At 46.5% G+C, this 19,548-nt stretch overlaps 1 protein-coding gene across 1 annotated transcript in view; it reads left to right on the top strand.

The window, feature by feature from the left end:
• Positions 1-19,548, top strand: part of si:ch211-51h4.2 — a 97,831-nt gene that overhangs the window by 47,908 nt on the left and 30,375 nt on the right. The window contains exons 9-11 of the mRNA XM_042057473.1: positions 9,874-9,973; positions 11,858-11,916; positions 12,463-12,527. Of these exons, the coding sequence (XP_041913407.1) occupies positions 9,874-9,973; positions 11,858-11,916; positions 12,463-12,527 (224 nt within the window). The remainder of the gene's footprint in view (positions 1-9,873; positions 9,974-11,857; positions 11,917-12,462; positions 12,528-19,548) is intronic.

Genomic DNA, 19,548 nt, shown 5'->3' with positions numbered 1-19,548 from the left:
CCAACTGTAATGCAATGTTGCCAAATTATATTGGTCTGTTTGTATGTGTGTGTGTGTGTGTGTGTGTGTGTGTGTGTGTGTGTGTGTGTGTGTGTGTGTGTGTGTGCTCAGATTTTAGAAATATTTGAATGGCACAGGAATTGCTAGACATTGAGGCTATTCTTATAAATTCTTAACATTAGCAATTCCGTCTTTTAGAATACAAAATTACAGTGATTGTCTGTCAGACAGGCAGCAAACCCACTTCCCAGAATGGAAACAGAAAAGCAACAACATCTTTTGCAGAATGAATTACAGGACTATACTGTACACTGTGTATGCTTATGACGTCAGCTCAATAGAGTGGCATTTAACACGCACATGCATACTTGTGCATACAGAAAAGGCAGTTTAACAGTTTTTTTACCTTAACATAACGTTTCCAAAATCATTTTGATGGCACATAACCCCTCCCCCTCCGTAATTGTAACGCAAAAGAGCTGCTATGCTACAGGAACTCAGAGATCTTTTTCTACAGACAGCTGTTGGTGCATTCCCTCTATATTATATCGTTATGTTCATACTTTGTTGCAAAAGACACATATATATTTTTAGTTAGATTATTATTGTGTTTCTCAACTGTAGAGGGACCCAAGCAAATCATTTTTTTTTTATAAACAATTTTTTTTTTTTAAGTAGTCTGCCACTGCCTTATGTCAAACTGATTAACCTGCGTCTTGTGCAACACAAATGATAGTTGTGACAGTAGGAGATGAACTGAATTTGGCATTCACATTGCACTGGTTTTCGGTAGTTCTGTAGTTTCTGTAGTTTCTGACACAAAGGGTGCAGAGCATGTGTGTGGCACAGCCGTATGTTGTGTTTTTCCCCCTTCTCCTCTACTCCATGCAGATGGCGGGGAGGATGCCCGCTGTGCGTAGCCTTTGGAGTTGTTTCAGGTCAGCGAATCTTGGTGGCACACGCTGGGTCAAGTGCATGGGAAACAATCCTCCCATCATTTGGCAGTGCTGGCATTCATGACAGGAGCACGAGGGAAAGCACATATTGCGGAGTTCCGCGTGCCGTATGGCTCTGCACGAGCACCACCAGCGCAATCGCCTTGACATTTCCACGCTCACAGGGCTGTTGTTTCAAACAAATGAAGCCGCTTCTTTGTGCTAAGCTGGAAAAACGCACATGGTTTGTTTGTCACTTTTAGTGTTATCTCTTTTAAAACAAATCAATATATAAAATACTCAATAGGAAGGATTCATGATAAAATAGGATCTAATCTTAACATTTATTCTGCATGGTCTTTTTTAAGGTTGTACAGTATGACACATGTTTGCAAAAGATTGATTATTATTTACACAGTAGACCAGCAATGGTGCCCTATTTAATTTGTTAACATCCATGAGCAACGCTTTTACATCTCAGATCATTTTAGTATTGATTGGACTGAAATTACTTTTCTATTTCAGGTATCAATATTGTCATTTGCAGTTAGTAATCTGCCTGCCTCTGACTCTGGTGTTAAACCTCTCAAATACATAGTGATTTATTACAGGAGCCGTATAAAAATTGTACTCTGAGAGTGAATTACTCCATCAGGCTTGGTTTAGATGCACGGCCTGCATTCACTTTCTTCATTCGTTCTATTAAATGTTTGTGGTCGCCACAAAACAAGCAATATGTTTCTCTCCCCTAGGCTTTGGGATGTCCTCTGTCTAGCCCCCTCTCTCTGTGACTCTGCTGTCTCAGTATGTGCATGTGTCTGTCCTTCTCTTTCTGTCAGCTGTCTAGTCCACTGCTTTGGTGACTTTCAAACTGACCTTAATCCCTGAAAACAAAAAAGGCAAATGAGTCTTGTGTGTTTTATTCATCTTCTGCTTCTTGCTGCATGAATGCATCCCCGCTCACAAACATATATTGCAGAATGTACAACATGGAAGCCTCATCATGACCACCCACAGGAATCTGCTGGTAGTCCTGCTTCAACAGAGCTAGTGGGGAGTGGAAAATCTCTAGACCATGGTGCTTAAACTGTGACCTGAGTGGTCTAATCCAGCCGCAGACTCCATAATCCCCAATTGATGACACATCACAATGGGTGCAAATGTCAGCTGTGAACCTGGCACCTAAAGGTGCAGCAATTAAGCACGGCAAGAGTTCATTCCCGTAGGCTCAAAGCCTCAGATCTGTGTAAGCGTACAGTTACTGGTAAACAGTCGTTTCCCCATGCTGATGTGATTTCATCTGGCTTTTGTCAATGCCCAGTTGAGGTAAGCCCCAAATGCACAACAAAACACGGGATACAACTCAAACGCTTTACTCACAAGTCAAGGCCACACAACAGGGCAGCACAGTGGCATACCAACAGAGGCACAGGAAGTAAACACAAGACTACTGCAAACTTTATGGCCCATAACCATGAGACTAAAGACACAAGACAAAACTCAAAACCCCAAACTGTGACTGTTTTTCATACAATTGTACTGTTTTGGTATCCTTATTTTGAGCAAGAAGAAAGGTTTATGAGGTCCTCAGCACCATCATTGCCTTCCCCTTGTAAACTGACTCTCCACAAGCCAACATATAGACATGCCTTTGTGAGGGCAAAACTGACATACTCTCTGAGTCTCATAGATCTGTTCACTGGGTGCTACTCTGTCTCAATATTGCAGAACACTTCTGAAGGTGCACTTTTGCTTTTTTTTTGGTAGCTTTCGCTCCAGGACAGTTGTCTGTTTTCATTATCTTAGGCATCTGAAATCAATCTCCGTGATCTCTCAGTTGGTGAGAGTGGTTCAAGGACAAGAAATCCTTAAGGGTTTCCGCGTGGGATAATAACTTTCCATGCTACCACAGCAATTGTCCAAAATAGTTCCCTTTGCCCTGAGAGGAGAAACAACAAGGCTGAGTAATTTTCTGCTCTTATACTGTATGTTAGTTAGCTCTCCTGAAGACATGGGCTATTTGGCTTTTTTTATAATTTGACAGAACTATTAAGCACAGACAAAAATGAAAGGAAAAGGAACATTTTGGAAATACTAGGACATTTAGGTGGTATTTTGGTATATCATTAGATGGATATATGGTCCTCATCAACACATAACTGAAAAGCCCATACCTTATCACATAGCTTCAGATCTACACCTAGATCTGAAGCTATGTGATAAGAATGTGAATTGATTTCTGTATCATCTCTTCCTTTGGTTATATGTCACAGTTCCTGTGGATCTGTCAATACTCAGCAGTCGCACTAATGATCCACTTTGTAGTTACCAGGATCATTTTGTTCATCCCACGGTAGAACGTGATAGGGCGCCATGTTGGCTGGAAATAATTATCTACATGGTAATTCCAACCTTTTGCCAAGTAGCAGAATCCCTGACAGTATATGAGTAGGCCCGTTTTCACCAACGCAGCACTGTTTTAAGCAACGGCAAAACTGCTTAAGCGGCACTCCTCGGCTGACCCTGTGCTCATGGACAATTATCAGACATGTGTGTGTTGGCTGACCATGAATAATGCACACAGTCCACATTCTGACCCCTTTGTGAATCTGGCTGTGGATTGATTCTGTTTAGGAGACTCTATTCTCCCCAGCTCTGAGGAGGCAAATAAATAAGTAAATAGAGCCGCGAAACCTGACTGGAGCGATGGGCTAATGCACACTTCCACTCTACACGGCTACTCATCCTCCAGTCTCCAGCACCAGTAGCTCAAATGCAGCAGTAGTGCACTTACTGCACAGCGCTACCTAGTGGTTGGGTAAGAACTGCAGTCAGCTCCTGGAGTATTCTCATCCTCTATACGGCATGCATACTCTCAAGAGCTCTCTGCCCAAGCCAGGAAGCGTGGACAAGGGCAGTAGAAACATAAAAACAGAGTAATGAATGTATTTATGGAGATGCCGGGGTAATTAAAGACAATTGGAAAAGCCCTGGACAGGCGGAGTGAACAATGTGTAGCCAGGGGGAGCCCACTGGACACTTTGATCGATCGTGGAAAGACAAAGAGCAGTGTAAGCAAAATAAATAATCGCAGGGAGAAGTGAATCTCGCTGGTTACTGCCGCCGTGCCATGCCCTGAACCACTGTTGAAAATATTTTTAAAAAAACCTTGAGGCTCATTAATATTCTTCAAAGTGCATTTTTTTTCTGCACAGCGTTTGATATATTGATGGATTTATATGTCATTATATATTTATGCGATGAAGGGGCGTGAGTGTCGCTTCCACTAAGGAATCATTTTTACTTCAAAAGCATATGAAGCTGTGATTGTGTGTATGATAGGACGTTTGTGTGGGAGGGTGCTCAAGCAGTGCTGGACATGTTTGTTATCAGGTGTATGTCGCCATTCCTGTCCGACCGAGGCATACTTCTCTACTTGTGTTTGCACTTTGAAGTGTATTATGCTACACATAAAGAGTCTGTATGGGTGTGCATGTGTGTGTGTGTGTGTGAGTTTTTACGTTTGTGGACGTTTGTGAGGAAGTGTCCGCGTGCTCTGATTGATCAGAGTGCATCTGAATGCTAGTATGTCTCTCCTCCATTGATTGGCTCACTGTCGGTGGAGACTGCATGATCGCTGTACGCCCGACCCTGCCCTCCCCCCTCCGTCACCCCCACCCACCCCCCTACCGACCCCGGCCTCAGTGAAGTGCAAACAGATCGAAGCCCTCCGCGCGGCGCTCTCCATTGTGTTCTCATCCCTGCGGAGCTCGCATCCAGCAGACTCTCCCACCACTTGGCCATTAATAAAATACGAAAGCCGGAGAATTATTTAGCAGGAAATGGCGGCGCACATTGTTTGTCTGTTTTTTCCCCAGTCCACTCGCACGCACTGCATTCTTTCTATTTGTTTTCCCCCTTTTGCTTCTTAGTAAAAGAAAACAGCCACAAGAGGGGTTCAAAAGAGGTGCCCATTTATTGAATATGGCCTTGCAGAGATTAAATGGGCACTGGGTATTCACTAGAGATTCTGAGCTTTTGAGAGTTTCTCCTCCCTTGTTAGAGCGCTGAAAACCAAAACAAAGCCGCAAATGGAGGTAATATTTTTATGTCCCCTCTCCCATGTGCACTGGAGATCATGGAAGTAATAGCGGCCTTCTCTTCCTCGTAGTGTGCATGTGCATCTGTGTGTGTGTGTGTGTGTGTGTGTGTGTGTGTGTGTGTGTGTGTGTTTGTGTGTGTGTGTGTGTGTGTGTGTGTGTGCGCGCACGCTCGTGTGCATACCAGGGCACTAGCACAATGGCATCCATAAATAAGCCATCCTGACACTGTCGATCAATGAAATGATACGGTGCCACCGCAAGGGAAGCGAGCTCCTCAGCCTCCTACAAGGACAATGAATGATGTGGAGACATTCTCATTGAGCTTCATTTCAATGCGCTATTGAATTGACTGCTGTTTCCTTTTTACATACTGAGTGCTAATTAATACCCATGAAAAGGCAATTCAGTATACTAGACGGGTATAATGACAGCCTAGGGGAAGCCTCATCTTTGTGGGACCGTGGATGACAGATGAATGATAAGCCACCCAGGGAGAAATACATATTTGTCTCTAAAGACTATTAAACAGGGAGAGCATACTTATTTGCTATATTAAGACCGATTGATTTGTTACTCGGTTCTGCTGATGGGAATTGTTCTTCAAAATTTGGTGATTGAAGGTTTCCTGTTATCTCTGCAAAGAGAATTTGCACGTTTGTGCTTTTCTCTCTTATCTCACACAGACCCCTTTAATTAATTTTGAAGAATGTAAATAATGACATCTCTTGCTTCTCATGCCAATGTTTGACCAGCGCAAAAATCTAGAGTGTGTTATTGTACTCCAGGTTGGCCTTTATTATCTGCAAACAAAGACACTTTCTCTTCTAGTTTCCAATTTCTGGGGACATAGTTGGGAAAGGTAAGACAGAATTTGCTGTTTGTTTTTCTGAAAATAAAACTAAATCAAAGACGTCTCTCTTCTCCTCTCTTCCCTATTTGCCCTCCATGTCAGGTTGTTTTAGAGCTGGGCTTAAGAGTTAGCGGGAGCTCCTCTGTCACGTTTCCATTGTGTGGACAGAGAGGCCCATTTGGAGGTGGAGGGCTTGGCTACAGTAGGTGAGGGGCCGCGGGTATCATAGCTCTCTGCTCCGTAACAAGTTTGCTTTGGAATGGGGAAGGACAGCACCATCCTTATGAACGATGCTTTTCCTTCACATGTCAGCTCCTGCATCCCTCCTATTTATCTACGAGCTGGCCAGTCCCTCCCTCCCTCCCTCTCTCCCCCTCTCTCTCTCTCTCTCTCTCTCTCTCTCTCTCTCTCCCTCTCTCTCGAACTTCTGCCTGTCTTTCTCTTGTTTCCTATTTCTCTGTTCTTCTTTCTCCAGCGTTCACCCTGGCCTCTCTCTCCCTCCATCTCTCCCCTCCTTTCATGGCAACTCTCTCCATCCCTGTCTGATCCCCAGTGAAATGGATTCACTCAGTTCATCTCAAGGTCCCCCGTGTGCATTAGGCGATACCACTCGCTGCTGCTGCTGCACGGCATGAATTTAGAGGCATTTGTTTGGGTTTGGACGTGCTTAAGGTGTGTGTGTGTGTGTGTGTGTGTGTGTGTGTGTGTGTGTGTGTGTGTGTGTGTGTGTGTGTGTGTGTATGAGAGAGAGAGAGAGCAAGTGTAGGTGCTTAAAGACTGAAGGATGTTTGCATTGATTTGTGTGTGTGTGTGTGTGTGTGTGCCAAAGTTGGTGCATCTATGTTTATATGTGTGTTGGTGCTTTTGCACATCTTTGCATATTGGTGCAGTGTGTGTGTGTGTGTGCCCATAGATTGGTGTGTATTGATGTATGTGTGTGTGTGTGTGTGTGTGTGTGCATGTACATGTTAGCTCAGCTACTCTGCCTCTGGTGTCTGAAATTGCTGAGGAAATTGCATTCTTCTCCTGGCGAAACGCATGAGCAGCCGCTGTGGGGGTTAAGTGACAGGGGGAGGTGAAGCTGGCCGGCACAGACACACGTGCTGCTGGAGGTCACTCTTACTGCTGCCCCACTCCCTCTCCAGCCACCAGAGAGACGAGAGAGCACAACAGCGGCAAGAGAGAGAAGGGAGTGATTGTGGGAGGGAGGAAGAGAGGGAGAGAAAGATAAAGGAAGTAGAAGGGAGGTATAGAGGCCGTGAAATGGGTGCTTTCGAGCAGGGCCGAGTGGGCTCTGATGGAGCACCCCCTACTCGGTAGCGTGTGTACAGTTTCATTCACAACACACTCACTCAGTGCACCTGGCAAAGTTAAATTGACATCGCACTATCGCTTCCATCATGTAATGCACTAGAAAGCCACTAATGGTGTGTTCCATTTGTACTCAAGTCGATTTCCCTGTTGTTTTTCCCAGTTATGAGCAGGAAGCTAAAAATGGAATGCCCCCTGACATTTCTATTCCTTCTTGTCACCTCATTCGAACTCTGAGTACCCCGAATTCAAATTTCCAACAAGGCTGCACCCATTAACAGTAAATGAGAGCTGTATATTATATTCACTATTTATTAGCAGTTCTGTTTCATTTGTTTTATTTTGTGAAGCTATTTTCCTTTTTAAATGAATGAGGAGGCATATGTAAGGTACGTCATATTGACATAAAAAGCACATCAGGCCAATCTGTGTTTAAATCTAAATTGAATGATATTACTCATTCAATTCAGATTTCAACACAGATTACTCATATCATTGATACAAATCTCCCCCCAAATGGCAAAAATAAGGCTAATAAGGACAAAAATGTGGTTGGTTACTTACATTACAGGAAGGTGCAGGATGTGTGCAGACAACTGCCATAGTGGCGTTACAAAGTAACCTCATACAGTCCAGAGGAGGATTCTTTAAGTGCTGTGTCTCCTCATTAGAAAGTCTTTGGACGCATTCAACTCCTTTTTTACTCAGATGTGACATTATTCCCAGTCACCAGTTCCCTCTTAAGAGAACGCAACAAGTTTCCCCTCTTTTTCATCTAGTCTTTTCCTTCTCTCTCTTTTTCACCCCACTCTCTAAAAAGATATGTCTGCCTTTATGTGCTCTCTTTTCGGACCAGTGGCGTCTGACTTCTGAGCACCATCTCTTGCCGCTCAGCGTCGTGCTGCACCACTGAGCAACTCGAGCCGCCCGCTACAAAACCTTCCTGACACCATCCACTGTTTCATCTGAGCTCCCTCTGTTTGTGTGTGCTTTTTCGGGTGCAACAGTATGGAGTTTACTGTAGTGATGAAGTACGGAAGAATATTTATGAAATTCATGTTTATGAAACGCTCTTTGGTGGAAATTCCCATCTCATGAATTTCAAATCTCCTCGCTTGTCCTCCACACTCTTCCTTAATAATAATAAACTCTGTGTAAAAGTACAGAATGATAATCATAGTTGTACTAATTTAGCCTTGTGCATAATGCATCAGGAGAGGTTTGGAGATGGGAAAGAGGCTGCCAACACTCTGCTCTGTCTCCAGTGATGGTAAAGAGACTGTAGATGATTCCCACCTGTTCTGGCCATTTGAGGCCATTTTGAGACTACTTTGAGGGAGGGCATCTGAGGTGACGTCTCCCTGCTTTCATCTTGACAACTTGCGCTGGGCTTGTTGTGGCTGACAGCATGAGTGGAGCCGGCTGGTACAGAGCAAGGCTGCCATTAGTCTCCGAGGCCAGCCTCTCCTCGGCCCCTACAACTGAGAAACTCCATTAACGGAGCATCCGCTCCCAGCAGAACACTGTGTCTGCCAGGAGTGGATAGCACGAGCGACCTGGAAGCGATGCCTTTCCTCCGGGTGTCGTCGCCTCAGGGTGTCCTTCTCATCCGCACTCCACTGCAAGAGTGAGAATTGGAATTAACATGGAAGGCGCTGCTTCCTGCTGAAGCCATGCTGTGTGGAAGGCATGGTAACGCCCTCCTGACACTACACAGCCATTTCCCTGCTACCTGTTACCAGCGTATCCATGGTACAGTATATGCATGCAATAGAATGTGTATGAATATTCCATGCTCTTCCTTTAATGCCTCCAGCTATCATCATCGTCCCATGATTCAGTGGTTGACAGATTACCATGCTAAGGCAGGCATGGATGCTCTGCACATTTACTACAGAAAACAAATCAACCGGATTGCAGCATGTAGGCATTTCAGTGCAAAACATATGCATTGTGCAGTATCTCTTAGCAACGCTTGATGATGTATGACATTGCCTTGTCATTGTCATGTGACAGAAGAGCACATTTACAGGAGTTGGTCACAACTCATCATGTTTCACACATACGTGCAGCGCATGCGGCAGTGCTTTTGTGTGTGTGTGTGTGTGTGTGTGTGTGTGTGTGTGTGTGTGTGTGTGTGTGTGTGTGTGTGTGCGACTGTGTGCGACTTCAAAGAAAAGACTGCTTTGACCTTGGTAGAGGGTGCTGTGAAGGGGGCAGTGTAAGCACACACAAGTTGCGTTGCTGTTTGTTAATTAGGGCTCTGGTTATTTATAAAGCAATTAAGCCGCCTGCGTGTGGTTCTCACATAGACATGGAGTGGTGAGGGGAGGCAGGTCAAGGGCCTCTGTGTGTTGTCCTCTCTCCTCACAACTTCTTTTACTGTTCTTTCATCTCTCCTCTCCGTGCCCGGGTCTTTTTTGACACAAGATATTACTCTGGAATAAAGGTTTGTCAATTTGTGTTAAAGCATGTTTCAGTCAGGTTCCTCAAGGGCATTTCAAATAGCGCCGGAGAAATAGTTTTTTTTTTTTTCTTTTTCAGATTCCAGCCACCTCTTGAAAATGTCATATGAAATGAGAATCTATATGTGTGCTGCATTACATACAGTAGGATGCTCCTGCTTTGTGCCTGCTCGTGCCTCTAAAAGCCTGCTGAAATTTATGTCCCCAAGGTGGTGGTGACATTTGTGGTGGGTTCAGAAGTTCACCAAGAGACCACGAATGACTTCAGCCAAATTGGGAAGCCGTTCCTGATGGGGACTGTTGCGCTGGGTAAGAGGAAGTCCTCTTCTTAACCTTTGATGTTAAAACACCTACACACACACACACACACACACACACACACACACACACACACACACACACATACACACAAACACACACACCTACACACACACACACAAACACACACACCTACACACACACACACACACACACACACACACACACACACACACACACACACAGAGGTAAATATTCCCTCTTCTGTTATCACCTCGCTGGCGTGACAAAATAAAAGCCAATTAGGAGAGAGGGAAGAGTTTTCATTGGGTGTTAATTGGGAAGATTGCTGCAAGTGTCCTTAACAGGTACTGTAAGCAAACGGCTCAGATGTGCTGCCAATGTGACAGTGCAGTCAGAACCCCAGCAGCAAAGGAAACCGCTCTTTCAGAACTCTTCCCCTCCTATCACTTTCTCTCTGATGTCTTTTTTAGTCTTCTGTCCAGATTTCCCTTCCATCGCTCCCTCCTGTTGGCTACACACACTCCCTCACCATCTCACATAACAGCTCCTCTACTTCCCAATGTCTGTCTTTCCATCTCTCTTTCTCTCTCTCTTTCTCTCTCTCTCTCTCTCTCTCTCTCGCTCTCTCTCTCTCTCTAATCCTGTTAATTGGTGGCCACACTCTGGGCTGTGAGGTCCGGCGGTGGCGAATGTCCCATGGGCTTTAGTGGAGGGGTGAGGAGTGGCGAGTGGCTTCTGTCCACAGAGCAAACAGAATCTGCACACGGTGGGCTCGCGCTGAGAGCCGTTCTCATTTACAGCCCGTCTCCACGGGAACACCCCCGGGAAGTGAGCTGTCAGTGCACCCCCCCCCCTTTCCCCAAACTCACACACACACACACGTGTGCTTACCTCTTCTCACTTGTTTTGAAAAAGGGTCGCCTTTGCATGTGCTAAGACTCACAGTCCCTAATTGGCTTTTGCTTCTGAAGAATCTCAGGCCCCACAGTGGTAACAGTGAGTTACATATGAGTGTCAGTGTGTGCGTGGGTTTGTTTGTGTGTGTGTGTGTGTGTGCGTGGGTTTGTTTGTGTGTGTGTGTGTGTGCGTGGGTTTGTTTGTGTGTGTGTGTGTGTGCGTGGGTTTGTTGTGTGTGTGTGTGTGTGTGTGTGTGTGTGTGTGTGTGTGTGTGTGTGTGTGTGTGTGTGTGTGTGTGTGTGCGTGGGTTTGTTTATGTGTGTGTGTTTGTGTGCGTGTGTGTGTGTATGTGTGTGTGTGTGTGTGTGTGTGTGTGACGTGTGTGTGTATTGACAGACCTCGATATGGATGAGAGCGCCATATAAATGGAAATGATGAGGAGGCACATGAAAGACATTTGACAAGCATAGGAGATATAGAAACAGATGGAGACAAATGGGGTTAATTGCAGCTGAATGTTTACCATGGGTTGTTTGTTTGCATACCATAACGTCACACGACTACCTGAGAAGATGTCCTCACTCTTGAGGGGGGAGGGGTGTTTTGTGTGTGTGTGTGTGTGTGTGTGTGTGTGTGTGCACGTGTGTGTGTGTGTTAAATCGCATCTTTGTTAAACGGAGTAAAAACCCACAGCGGGCCACAGGGAAGATGCTGCAATTACAAGCACTCTTACCTTCCACTCTGTGTGCCATCTGCTGCCGCTGATCCGCCAGGTCCCCAGGCTTTCACTAATATATGCCTTAAACTAAGGTGTGCTGGAGCCCACATCGCCTCCCTGCTCCCCCCCCATTAGTGCTCCTCTCCCTCCTCTCCAGTCAGTGGAGGTTATGGCCACAGCCCACAGGAGTCTCCGCGTCGCCATCATAGTGGAACAATTGACATGCTGCTTTCCTCAAATGCTCCCTCTTCCCTCGTGTGTTCCAGTAGTGGACTCTCTGTGTTTTGGTTTCACAGGTGGGATTGTCAATGTGATGCCATTCCTCTTCTCTGAGATCTCCCATAACAAGACACAGGTAATGGATGGAGCATATTTATCAGACACATGCAATGCATACAGTTTGATGTTGGTTACCTTGAATATCATTTGAGTCTCTATGACAAAATACAGGTTGGCTTATTAGTGGAACTTCAGTTGACACCATCACATTACATACTGTAAAATAATCTGTGGTTATTGTGCAAAATGCAGTTTGGAACATTAGTTGTGGATCTCTTGACATCTTAAAAACAAGTTCGTGGCTAGATGGTTAGATTTCATCATCGATTTCCTCACCTGGTTTTAGTGACATCACTTCGTGGAAGGATTCCAGTTAGCAAGCAGACGTAGGAGGAAAGCTAGCAGAGATCCCCCAAGGGCATCTAGCTTACAGAAAAAGCCCCTTAGTTGTATCTCCTGATGGCTTCTTTCTCAAACCAGCTTCACGCCCTCCTGTTGAAAATGGGCCATCACTTCGGGGCAACATGTGGGACTGGAGAGAGTAATAGCATGTGTGGTTTGATGCATGTGACAGTAAGTGTCCAATAGTCTGATTCATGCATGCTCTGTCCTCCTTCAACAGATTTTGTGGTTCCGAAGAATGCTACTGGGAGGCCTCACGACATGTACTGTCCTAAATATATTGTGGTAAGTGCTATTAAACCGCCCACTGCATGCATATTCCTGCGTTTTGGGTTTTATTTGGGTGCCAGTAGTTTGGCCAGTTTACTTTACACTAGATGCTGTACTTGCATGCTCCACTGCTGTCATGGCTGGTTCTCAGCAGTGATGTGCTTTTGACAAGCGGCAGAACATGGACAGGTCTCTGAGGTTACACATGTTTTTTTCCCTTCTTGTGAGAAGCTGGCCATGTCAGGCCGCGGCTCCAGGCTTCTGCTGTGCCGTGCAGAGCTGTGCTGTGCTGTGACAGGCTGGGCTGGGCTGGGTGGTGAGAAGCCCACAGCCCGCTGAGCTGCTCCGTGTCTTTGACAGACAGGCAGCAGAGCAACACCTGATCCAGGCAATGGCCTGACATGCTCCAGTAAGACTGGGGCTGCTCGGGACCACCGGCGAGGCCCCCGGATAGGATGACAGGCCCGCTCTGGCTTTGTCAGGGAATGTAAATCGGCCTCGGCTGCCTGTTGAGGAAAGACAAGGCGAGAAAGTCTTGCGTTGCGTGACTCTCAGGGTCCTGTTCCGACGAGGGGAACTCCTGCTGTGCCTGATGTTGATGTTGTTGATGTTGATGTTGTTGTTGTTGTTGTTGTTGTGGGGAGTTTTCCTTCTCTCATGTCTCACTTGTTAATGTGCGTCAGAGAGAAGAGAGGCGTCTCAACCACGGGGCTCCACATTGTGTCTAATCATCTGTAAAGAATCTATTGAGTTAGCAATCAGCAGTTTGTACCTCAGGAGAGCAGAAGCAATTATAGCAGAGCAGATGAAAGGGAAGGAAGTGTGATGCCACCAGGCGACAGGAGCGCTCGCGTCAGCCAGGACGGACTCGGACTGGCACCTGTGTGAGCTCGCCGTCGCCTCACTGTCATCTCGTGGTCCGCTCACATCACTTCCACGAGGCTGTTTGTTACGGGGCGTCATCCTCGTCCGTGTCTCACCTGCACCTCCGTCTCCTCGCATATGCTTAACTCCTGACAGCAGCACCTTCGCTTGTAAACATCCACTTCACACGGCTTAAATGACAGCATCTGCACGGTTAACACGTCTCCTTGGCGGCTAGAGATGTCTTGTCTGGCTTTACAGAGGAGGAGAAAAACACAGAGGGATGTTTTGTTGTTGTTTGATGCTCTTCAGGAGTACTTGTTCGCGGTGCCTGAAAATAATAGGACCCTTTAAACTCCCTCTCTATTGTTCTGCCAGCCCCTGGTTTTCGCGATGCACACAATCTAATATATTTGCCTTTTTCATTGCGATAATACCTTTTGATGCAGCAATTTGTGCTTTGCTAATAAGACATACCACTTATATAATATTGTATTGGATTTCCCGCGTATATCCTGAGAATATTTGCTTTCTTCCGCCGAGATGCCCGTTTGATTTAGCTCACCCCCATGTCTCCCCATTCATTCTCGGAAAGCTCTCTCAGCAATTATTTGCCTGGCTTCATTTTTACTGTTTCTGTCTGATGCCTCGCAACAATGAAGTTTTATCCCCACTGTCAGCACCCTTCTCCTGTTTCAACAGCTTAAAATACTCCCTGTCTACTTAATTTGCATCCTGCAAATTGGCTGCATCTGGCCTTTTTGTGACAAAGGGAAGTTAATCAAAATAGCCAGAGCTGCGCTTTTTGAATTGCAGCCCCCACACAACACAACACATGCGCACACACACACACACACACACACACACACACACACACACACACACACACACACACACACACACACACACACACACACACACAGAACTGTCTCTCTGACACTGTGATCTGTAGCACCGGAGCGCCACAGGGAACTGTGCTCTCTCCAGTCCTGTTCACCCTGTACACATCTGACTTCTGCTACAACACCGAGTCATGCCACATGCAGAAGTTTTCTGATGATACTGCAATTGTGGGGTGTATCAGGAACGGGCAGGAGGAGGAGTACAGGAGCCTGGTGGAGGACTTTGTGCAATGGTGCAAACTCAATCATCTTCAACTTAACACTTCAAAGACCAAGGAGATGGTGGTGGATTTCCGCAGGTCTAAGCCCACTCTGCTACCAGTCCACATTGATGGGGTCAATGTGGAGGTGGTTAGCACCTACAAGTATCTGGGTCTCCACCTGGACAATAAACTGAACTGGACTGGTCAGCCAACACTGAGCAGGCTGTACTTCCTGAGGAGGCTGCGGTCCTTCAATGTGTGCAGTAAGCTCCTCAGGATACACAAGGAAGAAGGACGCGGGGCGAATTGACAGGCTGGTTAGGAAAGCTGGCTCTGTAGTGGGAGCTGAACTGGAGTGCATCACTTCACTATCAGACAAAAGGACCCTGAACAAACTGATCAACATCTTGGACAATGAGTGTCACCCACTCCACAGCACTATTGTTAAGCAGAAGAGCCTGATCAGCTGGAGACTTCGCTCACTGCCTTGCACAACGGACAGACTGAGAAAGTCATTTGTCCCCAGGGCCATTGAACTGTTCAATGCCTCACTTAAGGGAAGAGGAGAGATAGACTTCTCTGCATAGTCTGTCTGCCTCTGCACCCCCTCCATGTTTGGTACTGTCTGTCCACTAGCCACTTGTACCACTGTCTTTATGCCTCACTGTTGCGTGCTATGTTAGCACATTAGCACATATGCATACCCCCCCCCCCCCCTCCATGCCGAACTGTGGCCACACTTATACATTTTCTTAAATAGTTAAATATATAGATATATAGACTTTGCATTACTTTACTTCTGCATTGTTGCACTGTTGCACTGTTGGACTTACTCATTTGCACTATCACCATGACCACTATCACCATTGCACTACCACCATGACACTCATTCACACAGAGCACCTTAGAGCACCTTACCATACCTTACTATGCACAGAGAATCACAGGCTCAGTCCCTGCCTCAGTCATTGCAAGCGCCTCTGATTGATTAATCACCACTATGTGGATACTGTTTTTAGAATTGATTTAGATTAAGTGTTAGTTAGTATAATTTATATTTTTGTAATTTGTATTTTAGTATATTTTTATATATTGTATTAAGTGTTAGTTAGTATAATTTGTATTTTAGTGTATTTAGCATATTCTTCATCTTCTACTGTCCTTATTGCTTAGTTGTGTTTTTATATTATATACTTTAATTACTCTTTCTGCTGTTAAAGAATGTGTTTGTGTTGTATGTATGCTGCTAAGACCTTGAATTTCCCCTGGGGATCAATAAAGTATCTATCTATCTATCTATCTATCTATCTACACACACACACACACACACACACACATCAGCAAATGGGCTGCTTGTCTTGTCTCTTGTTCTGCGATTATGGGCGGTGTCTTATCTACCAACCATTCTAACAAACCAGGAGGATGTAATTAAAATGGCATTCATTTGTATGTCAATTTAATTTGTTATTTATACATATACAGTTCAGCAGCTCTGAGGGTGCCTTCAGAGCACAGACTTCTCCTAATCCAGTTTTTCACGGTAATGACCCATATATTACATTAACAGCGCGCGATAGCCACTCACAAAATGTGTGGCGTGGTATTCAAAGCAGGTTTGCTCACCACGTGCCACCCAGCTCACAGCAGTGCCTGGGCTCTGGGCAAGCAATCTCCTCATCCTCCATTTGTCAGCTCATAATGTTGATCTATAATTATCGTTCTGATCATAACTCTACCCAGGCCAACCTTCAGTGCAAAAGAACAGTGGAATAAAATAGAAATGCTCTTGCACCGAGACCTGCTCAGGCTTAGCCACAACAAATTAACAGATAAATCTCACGGCTTCCGGATGGCTGAGTTAAAATCAACTGTTTATGTCGTCCCCTCCTGTTCAGCTGCTGTCCAGCGCACCTCTATGACCAAGCAAAAACTCTGAGAACTTTTTGTTTTTCTCTGAGTTCATTACTTTTTACAGTGCTCTGTGAACAGAGCCCCTTTACTAGAAAATGTTGATCTTTATGTTTTTTTTCCACACACGTGATCCATTTCTCATTTTCAGTCCCAAAGCTTCCAAGTATGTGCTGGGATATAGTCAAGGTGTCAACACTGGGTAATATTTTCCGCTGTTTTAGGGGAAATGGAATCAGCTTCCAGAAGCTCATTAGCTGTGGTATTAGGCCTTGGTTGAGTGCCATGGCCTCTTAAAGCATTGTGGCGGTTCTCCTGTAGCCAGTGTGGGTGAGTGGCGCTGGTTAGCGCTGAAGACAGTGCCAGGTCACTAATGGAGGGGAGGCTATCAGTGGGTTTAATTAAGCTCCGCTCAGGCAAGGGAGCTTCAGCAGCCAGCTCTGCAGGATCGGTGCCCAGCCGAGTGGGGAAAGGTGATGGGAGACGGTGCTGGGGACCAGACTGTGTTGCTCTGCGGGTGTGTGTGTGTGTGTTGTGTGTGTGTGTGTGTGTGTGTGTGTGTGTGTGTGTGTGTGTGTGTGTGTTGTGTGTGTGTGTGTGTGTGTGTGCCTGACCCAACCTCCACCAACCCCCCTTCCACAATGCCCCTGTATCCGGTGGCACCCCGGCTGTTGGGTCGTGTGCCAGCCGAAGACCTTGAGCGCGCCCTGCCCCCTCTCGCTGGAGCCTGCCGCTGTTATCACAGCCCTAATTACCGGAGCACTCCATCCTAGGGTGACTTTTGCTGCCACCAGTGGTGTCGCGTTTGTACAGTGTAACACGCAGCCTCATAGTCTGGCGGCGGAGTTTGCTGTGCGGTTCATTCATTTTTCTTTTTTTGATTAATGGACTCAATGAAGCTTCACTAGACCCAGCATCCAACTACTCATATAATAACCTGACCAAGACCCTGACAGGCCATGCCATAGAAATTGAGTCTCATTTTTAAACCACTTTGATTTGAATGTGATGATCACCCAGTTTACGGAGTGGTGGCAGCTGTTGTTTATGTGTACATTAATTTATTTGTGTTAATGAGATTTTTCCCTGTCTTTAGAGGTCATGCTCTGATGCTCCGGTCCCTCCCCACAGTGAACCCTTCAACCGTGCCTCCACCTCCACATGCTACCGCACCACACCGTGCCGCGTCGCGTCGCGCCGCGCCACAAAGGCATCTGTGCCTGGGTTGCGTCAGCCTCTGCCCCCGTGTCATCTGGCCCGCTAGCGCGCGCTCCTCTGTCATCATGTGTGGAGGGAGCTCCTGCTGAGCCTTGCGAGAACTCGGGGACGTTCGCCCACTCGGCTCGCTCGGCTCGCTCGGCTGTCACCCCCGGCCTCGGCCTCCCGCCCCCGCCCTGCTCCAGGCCCCACGTGTTTGAAGTCATCATGTAAATTTAATGCCCTTTGCTTAGTTAAATCAAGTGTGTTGTGCTAATCAGAGGTGGCATGGATGAGTTCAGCCAGGCGTGGTGGCGAAGGCACCATGCAGAGCCAGGGCTCCCTGAGGAACCCGAAGGAAAAACCCCTGTCTTAACCAGCGCTTTCAACCTCTCACCTCCTGCTTCGGCTTGCTAATGGAATTTGTAGTTTTGTTTAGTTTGTGTCTTTTACCTCTATACTTGTGCCCTGCCAGCCTCTGATCTCATTGTAATCCCAAGCATTCAATCAGACGCTGCTGTTTCACATGTGTGATTGAGGTGGTCCTGTTCAAAACAAATGAGTGCGACCCCCCCCCCCCCCCCCCCCGGCTCTCTCATGGTGGTTGCCATCGGCTGTCGCCCCACCATGGCGATGCCCATGGGGTTTCACACCTGTGGCGTGTGCTAAGGCATGTTCCTCCTCTCCCCCCTCCTCCCCTTATCCCATTGGTTGCCGTGTCAGTGTGTGTTCAGGCTGAGGCGACGGACTGCCCATTGATCAGGCCAGGACTCCAGCCGTGACACTGCGCTGACTGCGGCGACAACTGCCGCCGGATGAGCTATCGCATTCAGGCTGCCACCGCGTGAGATTTGTCACAAAAATGAGGCCCCCCCTCCCCCCTCCTGTGCCCATGTACGCCAGGAACCATGCTCTCCCTGTTCATCAAACCAGATGCCCTGATGAACACTGCTGAGGCCATCAAAGTATGACCCTTCATCCTCCACGCAAGTCAATAAATCCGGACGCGTTTGCCAGGCAACGCGACAATGGATAAGACGGCATTACACAATAAATGACTAGAGGCCTGATAAGAGAGGGAGAGAGGAGAAGGGGAAAAAAGAGAAGGAGGTTAGATAAATGGCAAGGCAGCAGTGTAATTAGAATGCATTGGCTCTGTAATCAGTTCTGACTATGTGGAGGTAAGCACTTTGATAATTCCCCCGTGCAGTTTGGACGCCATTGACCTTCAGAGCCAGAGAGCCAGGCAGCTTGTCTGACAGAGTGTTCTAGGACTCCCGGCTCCTTTCTTGGGGGCAACTGTCACAATTTGGCACATTTTTCTCCTTTTTTTCTCCCGTTCCCTTCCTCCCACCCTCCCTCTTTCTCTCCCTCTTTCTCTCTCTCTCTCTTCCTCTCTCTCTCTCTCTTCCTCTCTTTTTTGAAGCTGTCATGGACCTTGTCGTTACAAAATGTGACAGACGGCAACAGACTGCTGCTCTGCGTTGGTGTGCTCACTCAGAGCAGGGCTAAAATGTTGTTTCTCTGTTGTGTTTCCTTGCCACATTGTGATGATTGATGTGAGTGATGTTGAGTCTACTGTGCACAGCTCCACGTTCCCCTTGTGAGCTTTAACATTGTGTCCTGAGGTAAAATGGGCTCTGCTCCTGCCTGACTCTAATGGGTTAGCACTCTGCTATAGGTCTTCTGGGCCCCCCATGTCCCTTATGGAGAGCGCGAGTGGCAGTCCAAGGTCCTGCAGTTGACGACTGACAAATTGCAGCATGGATGTCTACAGTGCATTTATTTTGTTTGTTGCTGACTGATGTCATAACTTGGGATGGAATTGAGAAGCACTCACAGTTGAAGAGTTTTTTTTTTTTAAATCAATGTACCTTCTCTTTGTTTAGCTTTGTGTCCTTCAGTGTATTATGTAAAGGTAGGGTATTTGGATCACGACTACAAGGACAGCTGAAAAATAAT

This window comes from Alosa sapidissima, chromosome 12 (assembly GCF_018492685.1).
Source record: "Alosa sapidissima isolate fAloSap1 chromosome 12, fAloSap1.pri, whole genome shotgun sequence".
In the NCBI taxonomy this organism is placed as follows: domain Eukaryota; kingdom Metazoa; phylum Chordata; class Actinopteri; order Clupeiformes; family Clupeidae; genus Alosa; species Alosa sapidissima.
This window is presented reverse-complemented; position numbering and strand designations above follow the sequence as displayed.